This window comes from Coregonus lavaretus (assembly GCF_964263955.1).
Source record: "Coregonus lavaretus genome assembly, chromosome: 5".
NCBI lineage: Eukaryota > Metazoa > Chordata > Actinopteri > Salmoniformes > Salmonidae > Coregonus > Coregonus lavaretus.
The window spans coordinates 68,052,425-68,071,044 of NC_139992.1; the positions used below are offsets into that span (position 1 = coordinate 68,052,425).

General features: G+C 47.6%; 1 protein-coding gene across 1 annotated transcript in view; it reads left to right on the plus strand.

Moving 5' to 3' along the window:
* Positions 1-913: 913 nt before the first annotated feature.
* The window catches only part of LOC311130129 (integrin alpha-6-like), a gene marked incomplete at its 5' end in the record, with an annotated part of 40,173 nt that continues 22,466 nt past the window's right edge, over positions 914-18,620 (plus strand). The window contains one exon of the mRNA XM_084162814.1: positions 914-1,095. Coding sequence (XP_084018940.1) covers positions 914-1,095 — 182 coding nt within the window. The remainder of the gene's footprint in view (positions 1,096-18,620) is intronic.

Genomic DNA, 18,620 nt, shown 5'->3' on the forward strand with positions numbered 1-18,620 from the left:
TTTGGATGAATGATTAGGAGCCTATCAAATGGACCATTGTCTATCAAAAATATTCCTTGTTTTAAGAAGCTTTAAACATTTTAATCAACTTGGCAAACTAGTGTGACACAACACATTCCCTGACTCTCCAAGTTTTCTCATGGAGCCTGGATTTGAGAGGCTCCATTTCTTGCAGCTTAATGAACACAAAAGGCTTGAGGCAGAATGTCAAGTCAGTGCCAATCCTCCTATCTCTTTGTCCACCTGGATTTGGGAGGTTCATTTGTCCAACTGATTAGCTTCACAGTTGACCTGCTGTCCATCCGCGTCCAACCATTACATTTATTGTCTGCAAAGACTAAAAGCCCTGGCCACTCCGACATTATTAGCTAGATGCCCTAATACACATGGACCACTTTTGACGATCATTTGTGGGCATAAGAGTGTGATTATTGATAAATATACTGTACATATTGATGAATAGACCATGTATACCTCAGTCCAGTCTGGTTACCAAATAGCCATTTTTGATCAATATTGGCTACAGTGTACTTTGATGTAATTTAATGACACCATGTATATTTTGTTAAATTCATTTATATCAAGTTGCAATAATATGGGAAGAAAAAACTAATTAAATTGTATTTTTTACCTCAAATGTGAACTGGAATGAATGAGGACAACTGAATGGGCAGGGACTGGAGGTAAAATCAAACCCCATAGTTAGAAAACTATTAGGGATTTGTATGGTGACGTAAGGGGTGGAGGGGAGCAGAGGAGGGGCGCTATAGTGCACTAATGTCTAATCTGTAACCCCGGGATAACAACAGCAGCATTCAGCAGGTCATGGAATTCAGCAGCGAATCCTGAGCGAGGGGTAGTGGAACAACCACCACAGCATTGGACTATAGTGGTAACCTTAGGTCCTAACGCAATGGTGCTCCCGAGAAGATATTTTCCAATTCATGTGGCACTTATTTGTTTGCTAGAATGGACCCATATATCAGGCTTCAACCTGGATACCTTGAATGTCCTGAGGAAAGACGGAGAACCGGGCAGTTTATTTGGATTCTCTCTAGCATTGCACCGGCAGCTTAATCCTTCAGATAAGACAATGTAAGATTTGTTTGTTTTGTTGTTTGTGATGTTGCTGCTGTATGAGTTCTGTTACATTTATTGCACTTCGTTTGGGTTGGTTAGCTACTTCTTTTGCGTCCCCACTTTACGCATAGTTGGATCGTTCATCACTTGAAGCATGGTAGCAGGTTCATTGGCCAGATGCCTATGGGACCGTTTTCTTGTCGAGGGAGGTGAATATTGTGCATTTAAAACGAATACGTTTTGTTGAAAACTTTTCCTAATTAAAGGCAACTTTCCACAATTGATTCATTATGTAGATACATTATCCATTGCAATTCCTACATGGGAATAATTTTAAATACTTATAGAAATTACGTTAAGGAATTTCGAAGATTTTCACTCACAATGTTTTGTAGACCTACATGTTGAATGCGCTGTAGTAGGAACACAATGAGGGTTGATATTCAGTAGTGCGTGGGGCCAGTCATTGTTTAAGAATGCCCTTTGACAGGAAACTTGCTACAAGTTAACAATGGCAAACCAGAGGTAACTAGTTTTGTCACTCGAGAAATCTTGCATGTTAATTGAATTTGTTCAAAAGAAAGTGACTCTAAATCCCCTGTAACAAGAGAATACACAAGGGATATGTATCAAACCCATTTTCACAGCATTGGACACTGTAATGCATGGCCAGATGTTATTTAATATTACTGTTATCATTTCAGAAGCCTTTTGGCAGTGTCAAGTGGTCAAACAGTATTATACTGAACAAAAGTATAAACGCAACATGCAACATTTTCAAAGATTTTACTGAGTTACAGTTCATATGAGGAAATCAGTCAATTGAAATAAATAAATTAGGCCCTAATCTATGGATTTCACATGACTGGGAACACAGAAATGCAGCTGTTGGTCACAGATATGTAAAAAAAAAAAATATCTTCATGGTATTTTTGTGCATTCAAATTGTCAATATTCCCTTTCACCAATGACTCCAGCCTTGTGCACTTATTGAATGAGTTCATAACATGGTTATAAACCCTGGTCTATAAAACAAATGGTTGTCATTCTACTAAATAACATATTCAGTTGTGTGACCATGGTTTTCACTATTAAGCTATAATCCATTTTTTGATAAGATTCATTCCTGTGAAAAGAGCAATGATCTGTGACCTGATGTTTTCCCAACAGTGAGAGTGGCTACGTGTGACATGAGTCAAGGTTAATTATTGGTTTAGAACAGGAGTGCTAAGGGCAGTGGTCTAGACAGAACACACTGGGATTTTAACTGTCACACATCTGTGTAAGTACAGTGCATTGTGCACCATTTGAAAACATTGCAGCCCAAGCATTGCATATATTTAGATAATTAACAATCCATGAAGTCTAATTTCATTAAACACCCTGTAGGTAAGAGGTATTTACTATTGGAAAAAATGGCTAGCTGGAGCACATCTGAGCCATTACCCGCTATGTGCTGATTGACTTAGATCTGCCCACTACAGGCGGTCCGGCAAAAACCAGGCAGATGTGTCCATATGCAGAGTTTTATTGGCTCTTGGTCACCACCACACAGTTGCACACACACACATCATAAATGTAATCTTTGTGGTTCTATAAGGAAAGGAGAACATGTACATTAACAGCAATAATGCAGCTAAACAAAAATATATATTTTGTCTATCTGTGTTTCATAATTTTCCTTTAATTCGCAAGAGGCTGAATGTATCTCACCGGAGAATGCATCCGAGCGAGCGAAACAGCGCCCCTCTGTCTCTGTATGTGTAGGCCATCTATCTGATGCTGTCTGGTCAAAAATAGTATGACATTGTTGCCCCTGTAGCATTGAATGCAAGGGAAGCCAGTGAGCATTTGGCCTCCCTTGATAATTAAAAAAATAATAGCCAATCAGCATTGAGCCAAACTGAGTGAGCTCAACTGTGAATAGTCCTTGCGCACCAAAAAAAAAAGTGTCAAGGGAAGCCAGTTTGCATTTGGCTTCACTCCTATCTAGGGCTGACTCCATTTAGTCGACAGGTCGATTTTTTGGTAGATAGGCTATTGGTCGCTAGCCTAACTTCCTTTCATGGGCAACGTTTTCTAGTTAATATAAGCCTTCTACATCTAGCTACATATTGAACTTCCATCCTCTCAGTCCAGGGGCACAATGTATGAATTTACAGAGTCATAGACCGTTTCGTCAACATGAAAGAGAGGAGGATGGCGTTGGCGTTTCTCTACAAGTAGGGTGAGTCAACATGTTTTTTCTACTTGCACGAATACACACACACACACACACACAGACACACACACACACACACACACACACACACACACACACACACACACACACACACACAAACACACAAATCAGAACCATGGATAGCCACATCATATTTAGCTTAAGTTGATTGTTGGACTAAATTGTTTTTGGAATCTTTTAGTTGTCACTGTATTAGACTAAGCATAGGTGATTAGATGATGTTGAAATGTTGAAGTTAAAATGGTGTTGGAATTGTGGAGGCAGCTCCTGTTTTCTTTGCGACTTGCGGTAACTCTCCATGGTTCTAAATCAATAGTTGTTTAGTAGTCCGAAAATGTTGGAAACATTAACTTGCTTGACCATGCTGTAGGTCATGTAACTGTTTGTTACATGCAATATGCTTTCACCAACAAACAAACTATCATGGTCCAAAAAGTTGTGAAGAGAGCCATCGAAAGCATCCTGACCGGTTGGTTCACCGCCTGGTATGGCAACTGCTCGGCATCCGACCGTAAGGTGCTACAGAGGGTAGTGCGTACAGCCCAGTACATCACTGGGGCCAAGCTTCCTGCCATCCAGGCCCTATATACTAGGTGGTGTACCCCTACACATTGACTCGGTACCGGTACCCCCTGTATATAGCCTCATTATTGTTATTTTATTGTGTTACTGTCTTTTTTTTAAATCTTTTTTTTTACTTTAGTTTATTTAGTACATATTTTCTTAACTCTATTTTCTTAAAACTGCATTGTTGGTTAAGGGCTTGTAAGTAAGCATTTCACGGTAAGGTCTACACCTGTTGGATTTGGGGCATGTGACATATAACATTTGATTCGATTTGACTTCACTGGACAGAGGTCGCTCTCAGGTTTTGTGATGAAACAAACGTGTGGTTGAATTTATTATTCTTATTGTCTCGGCCTTAGATCACGGTCGCAAGGCATATGAACTAACAGGTTATAGAGCAAACAACGCAATTATCACAACACATACAGTGAGGGAAAAAAGTATTTGATCCCCTGCTGATTTTGTAGGCTTGCCCACTGACAAAGACATGATCAGTCTATAATTTTAATGGTAGGTTTATTTGAACAATGAGAGACAGAATAACAACAACAAAAATCTAGAAAAACGCATGTCAAAAATGTTATAAATTGATTTGCATTTTAATGAGGGAAATGAGTATTTGACATCTCTGCAAAACATGACTTAGTACTTGGTGGCAAAACCCTTGTTGGCAATCACAGAGGTCAGACGTTTCTTGTAGTTGGCCACCAGGTTTGCACACATCTCAGGAGGGATTTTGTCCCACTCCTCTTTGCAGATCTTCTCCAAGTCATTAAGGTTTCGAGGCTGACGTTTGGCAACTCAAACCTTCAGCTCCCTCCACAGATTTTCTATGGGATTAAGGTCTGGAGACTGGCTAGGCCACTCCAGGACCTTAATGTGCTGAGCCACTCCTTTGTTGCCTTGGCCGTGTGTTTTGGGTCATTGTCATGCTGGAATACCCATCCACGACCCAATTTCAATGCCCTGGCTGAGGGAAGGAGGTTCTCACCCAAGATTTGACGGTACATGGCCCCGTCCATCGTCCCTTTGATGCGGTGAAGTTGTCCTGTCCCCTTAGCAGAAAAACACCCCCAAAGCATAATGTTTCCACCTCCATGTTTGACGGTGGGGATGGTGTTCTTGGGGTCATAGGCAGCATTCCTCCTCCTCCAAACACGGCGAGTTGAGTTGATGCCAAAGAGCTCGATTTTGGTCTCACCTGACCACAACACTTTCACCCAGTTCTCCTCTGAATCATTCAGATGTTCATTGGCAAACTTCAGACGGGCCTGTATATGTGCTTTCTTGAGCAGGGGGACCTTGCGGGCGCTGCAGGATTTCAGTCCTTCATGGCGTAGTGTGTTATCAATTGTTTTCTTGGTGACTATGGTCCCAGCTGCCTTGAGATCATTGACAAGATCCTCCCGTGTAGTTCTGGGCTTATTCCTCACCGTTCTCATGATCATTGCAACTCCACGAGGTGAGATCTTGCATGGAGCCCCAGGCCGAGGGAGATTGACAGTTCTTTTGTGTTTCTTCCATTTGCGAATAATCACACCAACTGTTGTCACCTTCTCACCAAGCTACTTGGCGATGGTCTTGTAGCCCATTCCAGCCTTGTGTAGGTCTACAATCTTGTCCCTGACATCCTTGGAGAGCTCTTTGGTCTTGGCCATGGTGGAGAGTTTGGAATTTGATTGATTGATTGCTTCTGTGGACAGGTGTCTTTTATACAGGTAACAAGCTGAGATTAGGAGCACTCCCTTTAAGAGTGTGCTCCTAATCTCAGTTTGTTACCTGTATAAAATACACCTGGGAGCCAGAAATCGTTCTGATTGAGAGGGGGTCAAATACTTATTTCCCTCATTAAAATGCAAATCAATTTATAACATTTCTGACATGCGATTTTCTGGATTTTTTTGTTCTTATTCTGTCTCTCACTGTTCAAATAAACCTACCATTAAAATTATAGACTGATCATTTCTTTGTCAGTGGGCAAACGTACAAAATCAGCAGGGGATCAAAAAAATACTTTTTTTCCGTCACTGTAGGTTGTAAAATGCCTTTTTTGTTGTTGCTTGGCTTCCCCAGTGATTTTACCCACACACAGTTACTGATTGTAGACTACATAGCCTAGATAGCATATCATTGCAGACACATATTCACACAACTACAGATGAGATGTCAACATCTTGGCAGGGAGAGAGGCTAATTACTGCTGCCAGTCACAATTTATGGCCCTCTCTCTCTGGCCAGCTAGAGATCTTATTTGATAGGCCATAAATCAACTGTGCATGCAGCGTGCACCAGGCCGTTTAGAGTCTTCTACTAATTTACTAACTTTATCTGGCATATAACACATTCTCTTCCAGTAATAGTAACATGCACCTCATACTCATAATAATACACTATATATACAAAAGTATGTGGACACCCATTCGATTTGGTGGATTCGGCTATTTCAGCCACATCCGTTGCTGACAGTTGTATAAAATCGAGCACACAGCCATGCAATCTCCATAGACAAACACTGGCAGTAGAATGGCCTTACAACGTGGCAACGTCATAGGATGACACCTTTCCAACAAGTCAGTTCGTCAAATTTCTGCCCTGTTAGAGCTGCCCCGGTCAACTGTAGGTGCTGTTATTGTGAAGTGGAAACGTCTAAGATCAACAACGGCTCGGCCGTGAAGTGGTAGGCGACACAAGCTCACAGAATGGGACTGTCAAGTGCTGAAGCGCGTAGCGCGTAAAAATAATCTGTCCTCGGTTGCAACACTTACTACCGAGTTCCAAACTGCCGCTGGAAGCAACGTCAGCACAATAACTGTTCGTCGGGAGCTTCACACAAGCCTAAGATCACCATGCGCAATGCCAAGCACCAGCTGGAGTGGTGTAAAGCTCGCCGCCATTGGACTGGAAACGCATTCTCTGGAGTGATGAATCACGCTTCACCATCTGGCAGTACGACGGACGAATCTGGGTTTGGCGGATGCCAGGAGAACACTACCTGCCCCAATGCATAGTGCCAACTGTACAGTTTGATGGAGGAGGAATAATGGTCTGGGGCTGCTTTGCAGGGTTCGGGCTAGGCCCCTTAGTTCCAGTGAAGGGAAATCTTAACGCTACAGCATACAATGACATTGTAGATGATTCTGTGCTTCCAGCTTTGTGGCAACAGTTTGGGGAAGGCCCTTTCCTGTTTCAGCATGACAATGCCCCGTGCACAAAGCGAGGTCCATCCAGAAATGGTTTGTCGAGATCGGTGTGGAAGAACATGACTGGCCTGCACAGAGCCCTGACCTCAATCCCATCGAACACCTTTGGGATGAATTGGAACCCTGACTGCGAGCCAGGCCTAATCGCCCAACATCAGTGGCCGACCTCACTAATGCTCTTGTGGCTGAATGGAAGCAAGTCCCCGCAGCAATGTTCCAACATCTAGTGGAAAGCCTTCCCAGAAGAGTGGATGCTGTTATAGCAGCAAAGGGGGGACCAACTCCATGTTAATGCCCATGATTTTGGAATGAGATGTTCGACAAGCAGGTGTCCACATACTGTTGGTCATGTAGTGTAAATACAACCATGCAATAGTCACATTAACTGGCAATTCTGTACTGACGATATGCATTAGTTAAACAGGTAAACAATGATACCAACTGGCGACAGAACAACTACGTTATAGATGTAACAAGATAACCAACATTATTCAGGTTTCAGTAGCATGCAGTAATCATCATAAACAATCCCCAACAATATAAAGCCCAAATTTACATTGTGGATGCATGCACAACACTTCTAAAATATACACTGAAAACTCGATCGCCAGTCAAACTTGCATCTTCTGTCGAAGACTAAAAAACACTCTGAGCTACAGTGGGCGGAGCCAGAGTCCAAATTACCATTCAAACCTGCTGATTGGCTGAAAGGAATGGCCTTTTTTTACAGCCGTCCCTGGATTTACGGAAATCCAAACAATTTGAGAAAGGCCTCAATGGGGGGCATAGTCTTTAAGTGCCTTGTCCTATCCAGCAGGACAGGCAGGGCAGAGGGTCAGAGCAGCTAAGGGACCAGACGAAGTGGAGTCCAGTCCTACTGTACATCTGGCCAAACTAGAGGGGAGCTGATAGCAAGTGTCACTTTAGAGAACAATGGAGGCCAGGAGGGTACTGGCTTTGGGGCACGTAAGGGCGTAGGGGCCACCCCGCGAGGAGGTTGCAAGACGTCGCAGGAACAGTGTCTGGCCACCCCATGGGATGCCACAGGGGTGGTGGAAGATCCTCTAGCTCAGCTGGTGGAGAGCCGCTTGGGACCATTCCTGGGCGCTGAGTACGATGCCGGAGGCTGGCCACGGCTGGAGGCGGTGACTCTCCTGCTGTGATGGAGGATTGTGGTACGCTGGACACAACTGTCTTTGGCAGCTCACTGGCTGCTGCTGAGGTTAGTGACTTCTCCCTACTGCTGAAGATGATGGCTCCCATGGTGGAGAAGGGGGGGACCTCTGGGTGAGGCTCATCAGGGATCCGAAGGAAGGGGCAGGCTGGGCCCCAGAGATGAGGTCAGGTGGTTCCCCAGGTGTGAGGGCCAAGGGTCTTCCAGTGCAGGAGGCGGCACGGCGCCCCAAAACTGGAGACAGCAGGCCCCTGGGTCAGTGAACAGTGGTTCCCCCAGGTCAGGAGGCTGAGGGCCTAGCCGGGCAGGAAACTCAGGGCCTACTACTAAGACAGAGGACTGCAAGCCTAGCTGAGCAGGGAACTGGGAGCTTAGCACTAGGACAGGTGGCTGGGCGCCGGCTGAGGCTGGGGGCTGCGAACTGGCTAGGGGCAGGAACTGCAGACCTAGAGTGACAGCCAACTCAGGGCCTAGCAGGGCAGGAGACCCAGGGCCTGGAACTAGTGCAGGAGGTTTAGCATGTCACCTTACAGGGGGTGACTGCAAACCAACTGAGGGCAGAGACCGCGGACCTAGTGGGGAACAGAACCTAAATTCTGGTGGAGCAGCAGACTGAAGGTCGACTAGGGCTGGGGACAGGGCACCTAGGACGGCTGAAGGCTGGGAGCCTAGTGCTGGTAACATTGGGCCTAACAGGGAGAATGACTCTGGACCTGACAGGGAAACTGGTTCTGGACCTGACAGGGAAACCGACTCTGGGTCTGACAGGGGCAACGACTCTGGGCCTGATTGGAGCAACGACTGAGGGCTAGGAGAGCAGTAGAGCTCTGGGCCTGCTGGACAAACTAGTACTTTTGAGCCTAGCGGGGAAGGAGCCGGATGATCCACCTGGGCTAGGGACTGAGGGACGACTAGTACTGGAAACAGCAGACCTAGTACAGCTGGAGACTGAGGACCTAGAGCTAGGGATAGAGGGACTACAAGGGATGAGGACTGAGAACCTAGTGCAGGTACCTTGTGGCCTAGCAGGGCATGAGGCTGAAAACCTGGCGGACTAAGGGGCTGCAGGCCGACCATGTCTGAGGATCGCAAGCCTAGTGCAGTGAATTCTGGGTATAGTAGGGCAGGAGGCCCTAAACCTGGTGGGCTAGGCAACTGCGTCGTCCAGGGTAGGGGAGGGAATGGCCGGCAGGGATGTAGCTCAGTTGATAGAGCATGGCGTTTGCAACGCCAGGGTTGTGGGTTCGTTTCCCACGGGGGGCCAGTATAAAAAAAAAATGTATTCACTAACTGTAAGTCGCTCTGGATAAGAGCGTCTGCTAAATGACAAAAAAAAAAAATGTAAGAATGCTGTTAATCAACTACAGCTCGACACCATAGTGCCCTCCAAGTTGGGTCCAGGACTTCCTGACGGGCCGACCCCAGGTGGTGAGGGTAGGCAAAAACACCTCTGCTACGCTGTTCCTCAACACGGAGGCCCCACAAGGGTGCGTGCTCAGCCCCCTCATGTACTCCCTGTTCATCCATGACTGCGTGGCCACGCACGTCTCCAACACAATCATCAAGTTTGCTGACGACACAACAGTGGTAGACCTGATTAGCAACAACGGCGAGACAGCCTACAGGGAGAAGATGAGGGCCCTTGCGGAGTGGTGCCAGGAAAATAACCTCTCCCTCAACGTCAACAAAATTAAGGAGCTGATCGTGGACTTCAGGAGACAGCAGAGAGAGCACGCTCCCATCCACATCGACAGGGCCGCAGTGGAGAGGGTGAAAAGCTTCAAGTTCCTCGGCGTACTGACAACCTGAAATGGTCCATCCACACAGACAGTGTGGTGGAAAAGGCGCAACAGCGCCTCTCCAACCTCAGGAGGCTGAAGAAATGTGTCTTGGCCCCTAAGACCCTGACAAACTTCTACAGGAAGGCCAAGAAGATCATCAAGGACCTCAGCCACCCGAGCCACAGCCTGTTCACCCCGCTACCATCTAGAAGGCGGAGACAGTACAGGTGCATCAAAGCTGGGACCGAAAGACTGAAAAACAGCTTCTATCTCCAGGCCATCAGACTGTTAAATAGTCACCATTAGCCGTCCTCCGCCCAGTACTCTGCCCTGAACTTAGTCACTGTTACTAGCCGGCTACCACCTGGTACTCTACCCTGCACCTAAGAGACTGCTGCCCTATGTACATAGTCATTGAACACTAGTCACTTTAATAATGTTTACATAATGCTTACATACTGTTTTACCCACTTCATATGTATACACTGTATTCTAGTCAAGGCGCATCCTATATAACTACTGCTGTACACACCTTTCTTACTCATATAATTTCCATAATGTTTATACACACCATCATATACATATACAGTTGAAGTCGGAAGTTTACATACACCTTAGCCAAATACATTTAAACTCTGTTTTTCACAATTCCTGACATTTAATCCTAGTAAAAATTCCCTGTCTTAAGTCAGTTAGGATCACCACTTTATTCTAAGAATGTGAAATGTCAGAATAATAGTAGAGAGAATGATTTATTTCAGCTTTTATTCCTTTCATCACATTCCCAGTGGGTCAGAAGTTTACATACACTCATTTAGTATTTGGTAGCATTGCCTTTAAATTGTTTAACTTGGGTCAAACGTTTCGGGTAGCCTTCCACAAGCTTCCCACAATAAATTGGGTGAATTTTGGCCCATTCCTCTTGGTGTAACTGAGTCAGGTTTGTAGGCCTCCTTGCTCGCACACGCTTTTTCAGTTCTGCCCACAAATGTTCTATAGGATTGAGGTCAGGGCTTTGTGATGGCCACTCCAATACCTTGACTTTGTTGTCAAGGTATTTTGCCACAACTTTGTAAGTATGCTTGGGGTCATTGTCCATTTGGAAGACTAATTTGCGACCAAGCTTTAACTTCCTGACTGATGTCTTGAGATGTTGCTTCAATATATCCACATAATTTTCCTTCCTCATGATGCCATCTTTTTTGTGAAGTGCACCAGTCCCTCCTGCAGCAAAGCACCCCCACAGCATGATACTGCCACCCCCGTGCTTCACGGTTGGGATGATGTTCTTCGGCTTGCAAGCCTTCCCCTTTTTCCTCCAAACATAACGATGGTCATTATGGCCAAACAGTTCTATTTTTGTTTCATCAGACCAGAGGACATTTCTCCAAAAAGTACGATCTTTGTCCACATGTGCAGTTGCAAACCGTAGTCTGGCTTTTTTATTGCGGTTTTGGAGCAGTGGCTTCTTCCTTGCTGAGCGGCCTTTCAGGTTATGTCGATATAGGACTCGTTTTACTGTGGATATAGATACTTTTGTACCTGTTTCCTCCAGCATCTTCACAGGGTCCTTTGCTGTTGTTCTGGGATTGATTTGCACTTTTCGCACCAAAGTACGTTCATCTGTAGGAGACAGAATGCGTCTCCTTCCTGAGCGGTATGACGGCTGCGTGGTCCCATGGTGTTTATAGTTGCGTACTATTGTTTGTACAGATGAACGTGGTACCTTCAGGCATTTGGAAATTGCTCCCAAGGATGAACCAGACTTGTGGAGGTCTACAATTATTTTTCTGAGGTCTTGGCTGATTTCTTTTGATTTTTCCAGGATGTCAAGCAAAGAAGCACTGAGTTTGAAGATAGGCCTTGAAATTGTATCCACAGGTACACCTCCAATTGACTCAAATGATGTCAATTAGCCTATTAGAAGTTTCTAAAGCCATGACATAATTTTCTGGAATTTTCCAAGCTGTTTAAAGGCACAGTCAACTTACTGTATGTAAACTTCTGACCCACTGGAATTGTGATACAGTCAATTATAAGTGAAATAATCTGTCTGTAAACAATTGTTGGAAAAATTACTTGTGTCATGCACAAAGTAGATGTCCTAACCGACTTGCCAAAATGATAGTTTGTTATGAAGAAATTTGTGGAGTGGTTGAAAAAAACGAGTTTTAATGACTCCAACCTAAGTGTATGTAAACTTCCGACTTCAACTATATATTTATATTTATATTCCGGACTCTGACATTGCTCATTATTTCTTAATTCCTTTATTTTAATTTGGAGGATTTGTGTGTATTGTTTTGTATTGTTAGGTATTACTGCACTGTTGGAGCTAGGAACATAAGCATTTCGCTGCACCTGCGATAACATCTGCTAAATATTTGTACGCAACCAGATTTTCAGATTAAGCAATATAGACTTGCCCAAATTGAAATGCTAATAATTTGGCAAATACAATATGAGCCAGTTATGCATAACCATGGTGTCAGTTGAAAGGGAACATGTTTAAGGTTATGGGGCTAAGTGCTCCGAAGAAAGGTGAGAATACGACAATTAAAATGCTTATCGGTGACAAAATAATGTATTTGTCCCCATAAATGGATACGGAGCGGAAGCAGCTGCTCAGTGCATAACTAAGTTTGGAATAGAAATGCAATTTTTAAAGCTATTGTTTCCTGTAATGCAGCTGTAAATTACTGATTCAAAAAAAGTAAAATGTTTTACTTGTATGTAGTAAAGCGTGTTTCTCTCTGGCTGACCAAGAAAGAAGTTCAAGAGAAGCCTGTGGATGAGATCTGGCTCAAAGCAGCAGTCTCTAAAATAGATAGTGAATTTCATGATATTTGTGGGACAAAAATAATCTTGGAATTTCTCAGGAGCCTGGCAGTTGGCTGTGTCCCAGTAAAGCTCAAAGGCAGGTTATAATCTCCTGGTTGGGTAGAGACTGAGACATTGATTTATTAGCAGTGATAGAGGAGCTCAGGCCCTGGTTAAATTTTTTTTGTTATGGCCTGGCTGGTATAACAAGCCAACTCTAGGCCAGTGCCAAGTGTTGGTGTGGGTAAATGGACACAGTTAGAACAGCTGCAGTGGTTCTGGGGACTTTGAGTGCACAGCTGTGGGGGCAGCATCACACAACATTTGGGGGAAAAGGTCAGCAAGGTCACAGGATGCACCCACAGTTTGGCCACCACTATTCATTTACACGTGGGCTCTATTTTAACAGGCCTAACGCAATCGTAAATCGTAGCGCTGGTGGTAGCATTATAGGTTCAGGGGTGTGTCAGAAATATTTGAGCTATTTCACAATCGGAATTATGGGTGTAGTAGCTGGCGGTGCTGTGAAAGGGCTGGGTTTTGGTGAATAAACAACTTGTGGGTGTGTGAAGGCTTGGCCCCTCACTAGCCAATCAGAACGTGCTCCATGGCTAAATATGTGGTTGCTTCAAGTTGTGTGTTTACGGTCTTTTATGTATTGCTTTGTCATCAACTCCAATTTGAAAGTTAGTCCATTATAGCCTAGTTGTTAAATTGCTGCCCCATATTTGCTAAATATGTTGAACATGTTTGCAGTCCACAGTGTTCTAATTGTCATGGGCCTCTCACTCCACCGGGTTACCACCTTAATTTTCTTCCACTCTGCTCACCACTCTCTCTACTCAGCCTAACTAGCTCCACCTGTCCCTGCTCTGCTCTGCTCTGATTACTCTGCCAGCTGCGCTGCATTACCCACTACCTCTCCCAGTATTTAAGGCCCTGTCTTTCAGCTCTCCGGTGTCAGATCGTCTGCAAAGCTCACACCCGGAACCTGTTTGCTCGCGCTTCTGGCTCACCCTGGTTTTGTGACCCCGGACCTGCCTGTTTTTTGGATACTCTTCTGCCTCAGGAGATCCAGACCTGCTTCTGCCATTACGACTCCTGACTACTCTTCAATCCCGGTAACTCTGACCAGCCTTCTGCCTTGCTACTACGTATTTTGGATTTCCCTTGAACTGTACTGCTGCCTGGTTTCATTCCGCCCTGTTGTGTCTGTGTCTCCCCCCCCCAGGACTTCTGGACCACCCACCACCGGCTTCATAGGACGCATCGCTGCCACTGGGGGGGGCACAGACCCAGCGCATTGGACGGGATCCCTGTTACCCCTGGAGCCTTCATTCACTCCCTACTTCCCTTTTCCCTTAAGTTTAATAAACTTTCTGGTGTGACGCAATTGTGGTCCTCTGGTCGTCTGTCTGAACCGTGACAGTACGATCTGACCATTATGGACTCAGCGCACACTTTCCCCGACATGGAAACCGATGAGCATGAGCAGCAGTTCCAGCAGCAGCAACAACAACTCGCCATGATCATTCAACTCCTCACCAACCTTACCCCAGCCAGTCTGCCCACCAGCCCAGCCCCCGAGTTACCTGCCCCGGTCATTGCAGCCGCTGCTCCGGAACCCAAGATTGGAAACCCCGAGCGGTTCAACGGTGATTCAACCCAGGTCCGGCCATTCCTGACTAGCTGCCGACTTCAGTTCTCCTTGCAGCCAAGGACCTTCGCCACGGAGGGGGCTAAAGTTGGGTATGCCATCACTCACCTGACGGGCCGAGCTCGACTCTGGGGAACAGCAGAGTTCGAACGTCAAACCCCCGCATGTGCAACCTTCGACCTGTTTGCTGAGGAGATGCTGAAGGTGTTTGACCTGGATTCACCCACCGCAGAGGCGTCTCGTGAACTGTTCAGTATTCGACAAGGCAGACGTACAGTCGCAGACCATTCCATCGACTTCCGAACCCTGGCTAGACGAAGTTCTTGGAACACACCATCGTTGGTGGACGCGTTCTTCCATAGTTTGGCTGACTATATCAAGGACGAGTTGGTCTCCCATGAACTGCCTTCCACTCTTGATGAAGCCATCGCACTGACTGTCAGGATCGACAGAAGGATACAGACCCGTCGTCGTGAGAGGGGGCGCCAAGGTCCACCTACTACCGGCATTCGGAGAGATCCGACTGGGCTCCTGTCATCTACTGCCACTCACCCAGGTCAGCTTGATCAGTCTGAGCCTATGGAGATTGGGCGAGCCTCCCTCACTCCTGCAGAGCGCCAGCGCCGCTTCACCTCAAACCTCTGCCTCTATTGTGGAGGTGATGGACATCGTGTGGTAACCTGCCCTTTAAAGGGCCGAAGCTCACCGGGCATAGGGGGAGTCCGGTTGAGTTCAATGACCATCCAGTCCTCCGACCGCAAACCCCTGCTGCAAGTTCACCTCCGCCTCTCTGACTCAACTCACACCCTGGCTGCTCTGGTGGATTCTGGCGCCGAAGCCAACATAATGGACATCAAGCTGGCACGCCAACTGGGACTGGAGAACCTCCGTTTGACACCTCCTATTCCTGCCCGGGCACTGGACGGACACTTACTCGGATCGGTCACTCATATCACGGCCCCGGTCTCGATGGGTCTGTCCGGAAACCATCAAGAAACTATCCAGTTTCACCTGCTCCCCTCTCCAGGCCAACCCCTCATCCTGGGTTACCCATGGCTCCGCCGGCACAACCCTCAGCTCGACTGGGTGACCGGGGTGATCAGGGAGTGGGGAGAGGACTGCCACCGAACCTGCCTGCTTGCTGCCGCACTACCCCCTCGGCCAGTACCTACTAACTCCGCTCCTGACCTCTCCAATGTCCCAGAATGCTACCATGGTCTCAGAGAGGTGTTTAACAAAGCAAGAGCCACATCTCTGCCCCCTCACCGACCGTACGACTGTGCCATCGACCTCCTCCCTGGAACAGCTCCTCCAAAGGGTCGTCTTTATTCGTTGTCTGCTCCTGAAAGAAGGTCCATGGAGGACTACATCAATGGCTCTCTGTCCGCAGGATTAATCCGTTCATCTTCATCTCCTGCTGGTGCTGGCTTCTTCTTTGTGGGGAAGAAGGACGGATCTCTTCGCCCCTGCATCGACTACAGGGGACTCAACGACATCACAGTGAAAAACCGTTACCCTCTGCCTCTGCTCACCTCTGCTTTTGAGTTGCTCCAGGGAGCCACTGTTTTTACCAAGTTGGATCTCAGAAACGCTTACCACCTAGTGCGGATCCGGGAGGGAGATGAATGGAAAACCGCATTCAATACACCAACAGGCCACTACGAGTATCTGGTTATGCCTTTTGGCCTCACCAATGCTCCTGCTGTGTTCCAGGCTCTAGTGAATGATGTACTGCGGGACATGTTAAACAAGTTTGTCTTCGTTTACCTGGATGACATCTTAATCTACTCCAGAAACCTGTCGGAACACACCCGCCATGTCCAGCAAGTCCTTCATCGTCTTCTGGAGAATTCCCTCTACGCCAAGGCAGAGAAATGTGAGTTTCACGTCAAGACAGTGGCCTTCCTGGGGTACATAGTGGCAGAGGGAAGTATCCAAATGGATCCTGCCAAAGTATCAGCAGTCACTTCATGGCCAGTTCCGGAGAACAGAAAGAAGCTGCAACAGTTTCTGGGGTTTGCTAACTTCTATAGGAAGTTTATCCGGAACTACAGTACCGTTGCTGCCCCTCTCACTGCTCTAACCAGCACCAAGCAACCCTTCACCTGGACCCCAGCAGCCGACAAAGCCTTCAGTACCCTCAAGGTGAGGTTCACCTCCGCTCCCATCCTCCAGATGCCTGATGTGGACCGGCAATTCATTGTGGAGGTGGACGCCTCGGATGTGGGAGTTGGTGCTGTGATTTCTCAGTGGGCTGCGGAGGATAGGAAGCTCCATCCCTGTGCCTTTTTCTCACGTCGGTTGTCCCCCTCTGAGTGCAATTACGACATAGGGAACCGTGAGCTGCTGGCTGTGAAGCTTGCCTTGGAGGAGTGGCGTCACTGGCTGGAGGGGTCCACCATTCCATTTCTCGTTTGGACCGATCATAAGAACTTGGAGTACATCCGCACGGCCAAACGGTTGAACTCCAGGCAGTCCCGCTGGGCCCTGTTCTTCACCAGGTTTAATTTCACTCTGTCATACCGGCCTGGATCACGCAACACCAAGCCAGACGCCCTCTCCCGTCAATTCCAGAAGGATGACACCCCCTCCAAGGACCCTGTGTCGATTCTGCCAAGTCCCTGCATCGTTGCAGCTCTGACCTGGGCTGTTGAGGAACAGGTGCTGGAGGCTCTCCGTAACCAGCCAGGTCCCAGCACTTGCCCAGCTGACCGCCTTTTTGTCCCCGAAGACCTGAGGTCCCAGGTCGTTCAGTGGGGACATGACTCCCGCCTAGCTTGTCACCCTGGCTCCACCCGCACTTACAACCTGCTCGCCCAGAGGTTCTGGTGGCCCTCTCTGAGGAAGGATGTACGGGAATTCGTCCAAGCCTGCCCCATCTGCAACCAACACAAGTCGTCCTGCCAGCCCCCAGCCGGATTGCTGCAGCCCCTGCCTGTGCCCAGACGTCCCTGGTCTCACATCGCCCTTGACTTTGTCACGGGGCTGCCCCCTTCAAGTGGCATGACCGTCATTCTCACCATCGTTGACCGTTTCAGCAAGATGGCACACTTCATTCCCCTCCCCAAGCTCCCAACCGCCAAGGAGACCGCCCAGGTGGTCCTGGAACACGTCTTCCGGATCCACGGGCTGCCAAGGGATGTAGTTTCTGACCGTGGTCCACAATTCTCCTCCGCTTTTTGGAAGGAGTTCTGTCACCTGCTGGGAGCCACAGTCAGTCTGACTTCCGGATTCCATCCCCAATCCAATGGGCAGTCAGAGCGGGCTAATCAGGAGCTCGAGAAGGCACTGCGATGCATGACTTCACGCAACCCCCACTCCTGGTCGCAGCAATTGACATGGGTGGAGTACGCACACAATTCTCTGACCTGCTCTGCCATCGGTATGTCCCCTTTCCAATGTGTTTATGGATACCAGCCTCCTCTATTTGCCAGCCAGGAAGAGGAGGTTACTTGCCCATCTGCACTTGCTTTTGCCCGTCGATGTCGCCGCACCTGGTCACAAGCCCGAGCCACACTCCTCAGATCCGTTGCCAGCTACACTACCGGGGCCAACCGTCGGAGAATTCCTGCTCCCACCTACCATGTTGGTCAAAGGGTGTGGTTGTCATCAAAGAACCTGCCACTCAGGGTGGAGTCGCAGAAGCTGGCACCTCGGTTCATTGGCCCATTCCCTATCATAAGAGTGATTAGCCCAACTGCTGTCCGGCTCCAACTGCCTAATTCCCTGAGGGTGCACCCCACTTTCCATGTGTCTAAGATTAAGCCCATCCATGAGAGTCCGCTGGTCCCTGCTGCGCCTGGTCCTCCTCCTCCACGGCTCGTCGATGGTGGTCTGGTTTACACCGTCCGCCGCCTGCTTCGGTCCAGACGGAGGGGTAGGGGTCTCCAGTACCTCATTGACTGGGAGGGCTATGGACCTGAGGAAAGGACCTGGGTGCCAGCTAGTCGGATTGTGGATAGGACTCTCATCACCGCTTTCCACCAACGGCATCCTGATCAACCTGCAATCCGTAGGGGCCGCCCCAGAGGGGTCCCTAACCGTCCGGCCCGCTCGGCTTCCTGTCCTGTGCCTGATCCTGTCTCGGGACCTGTCCCAT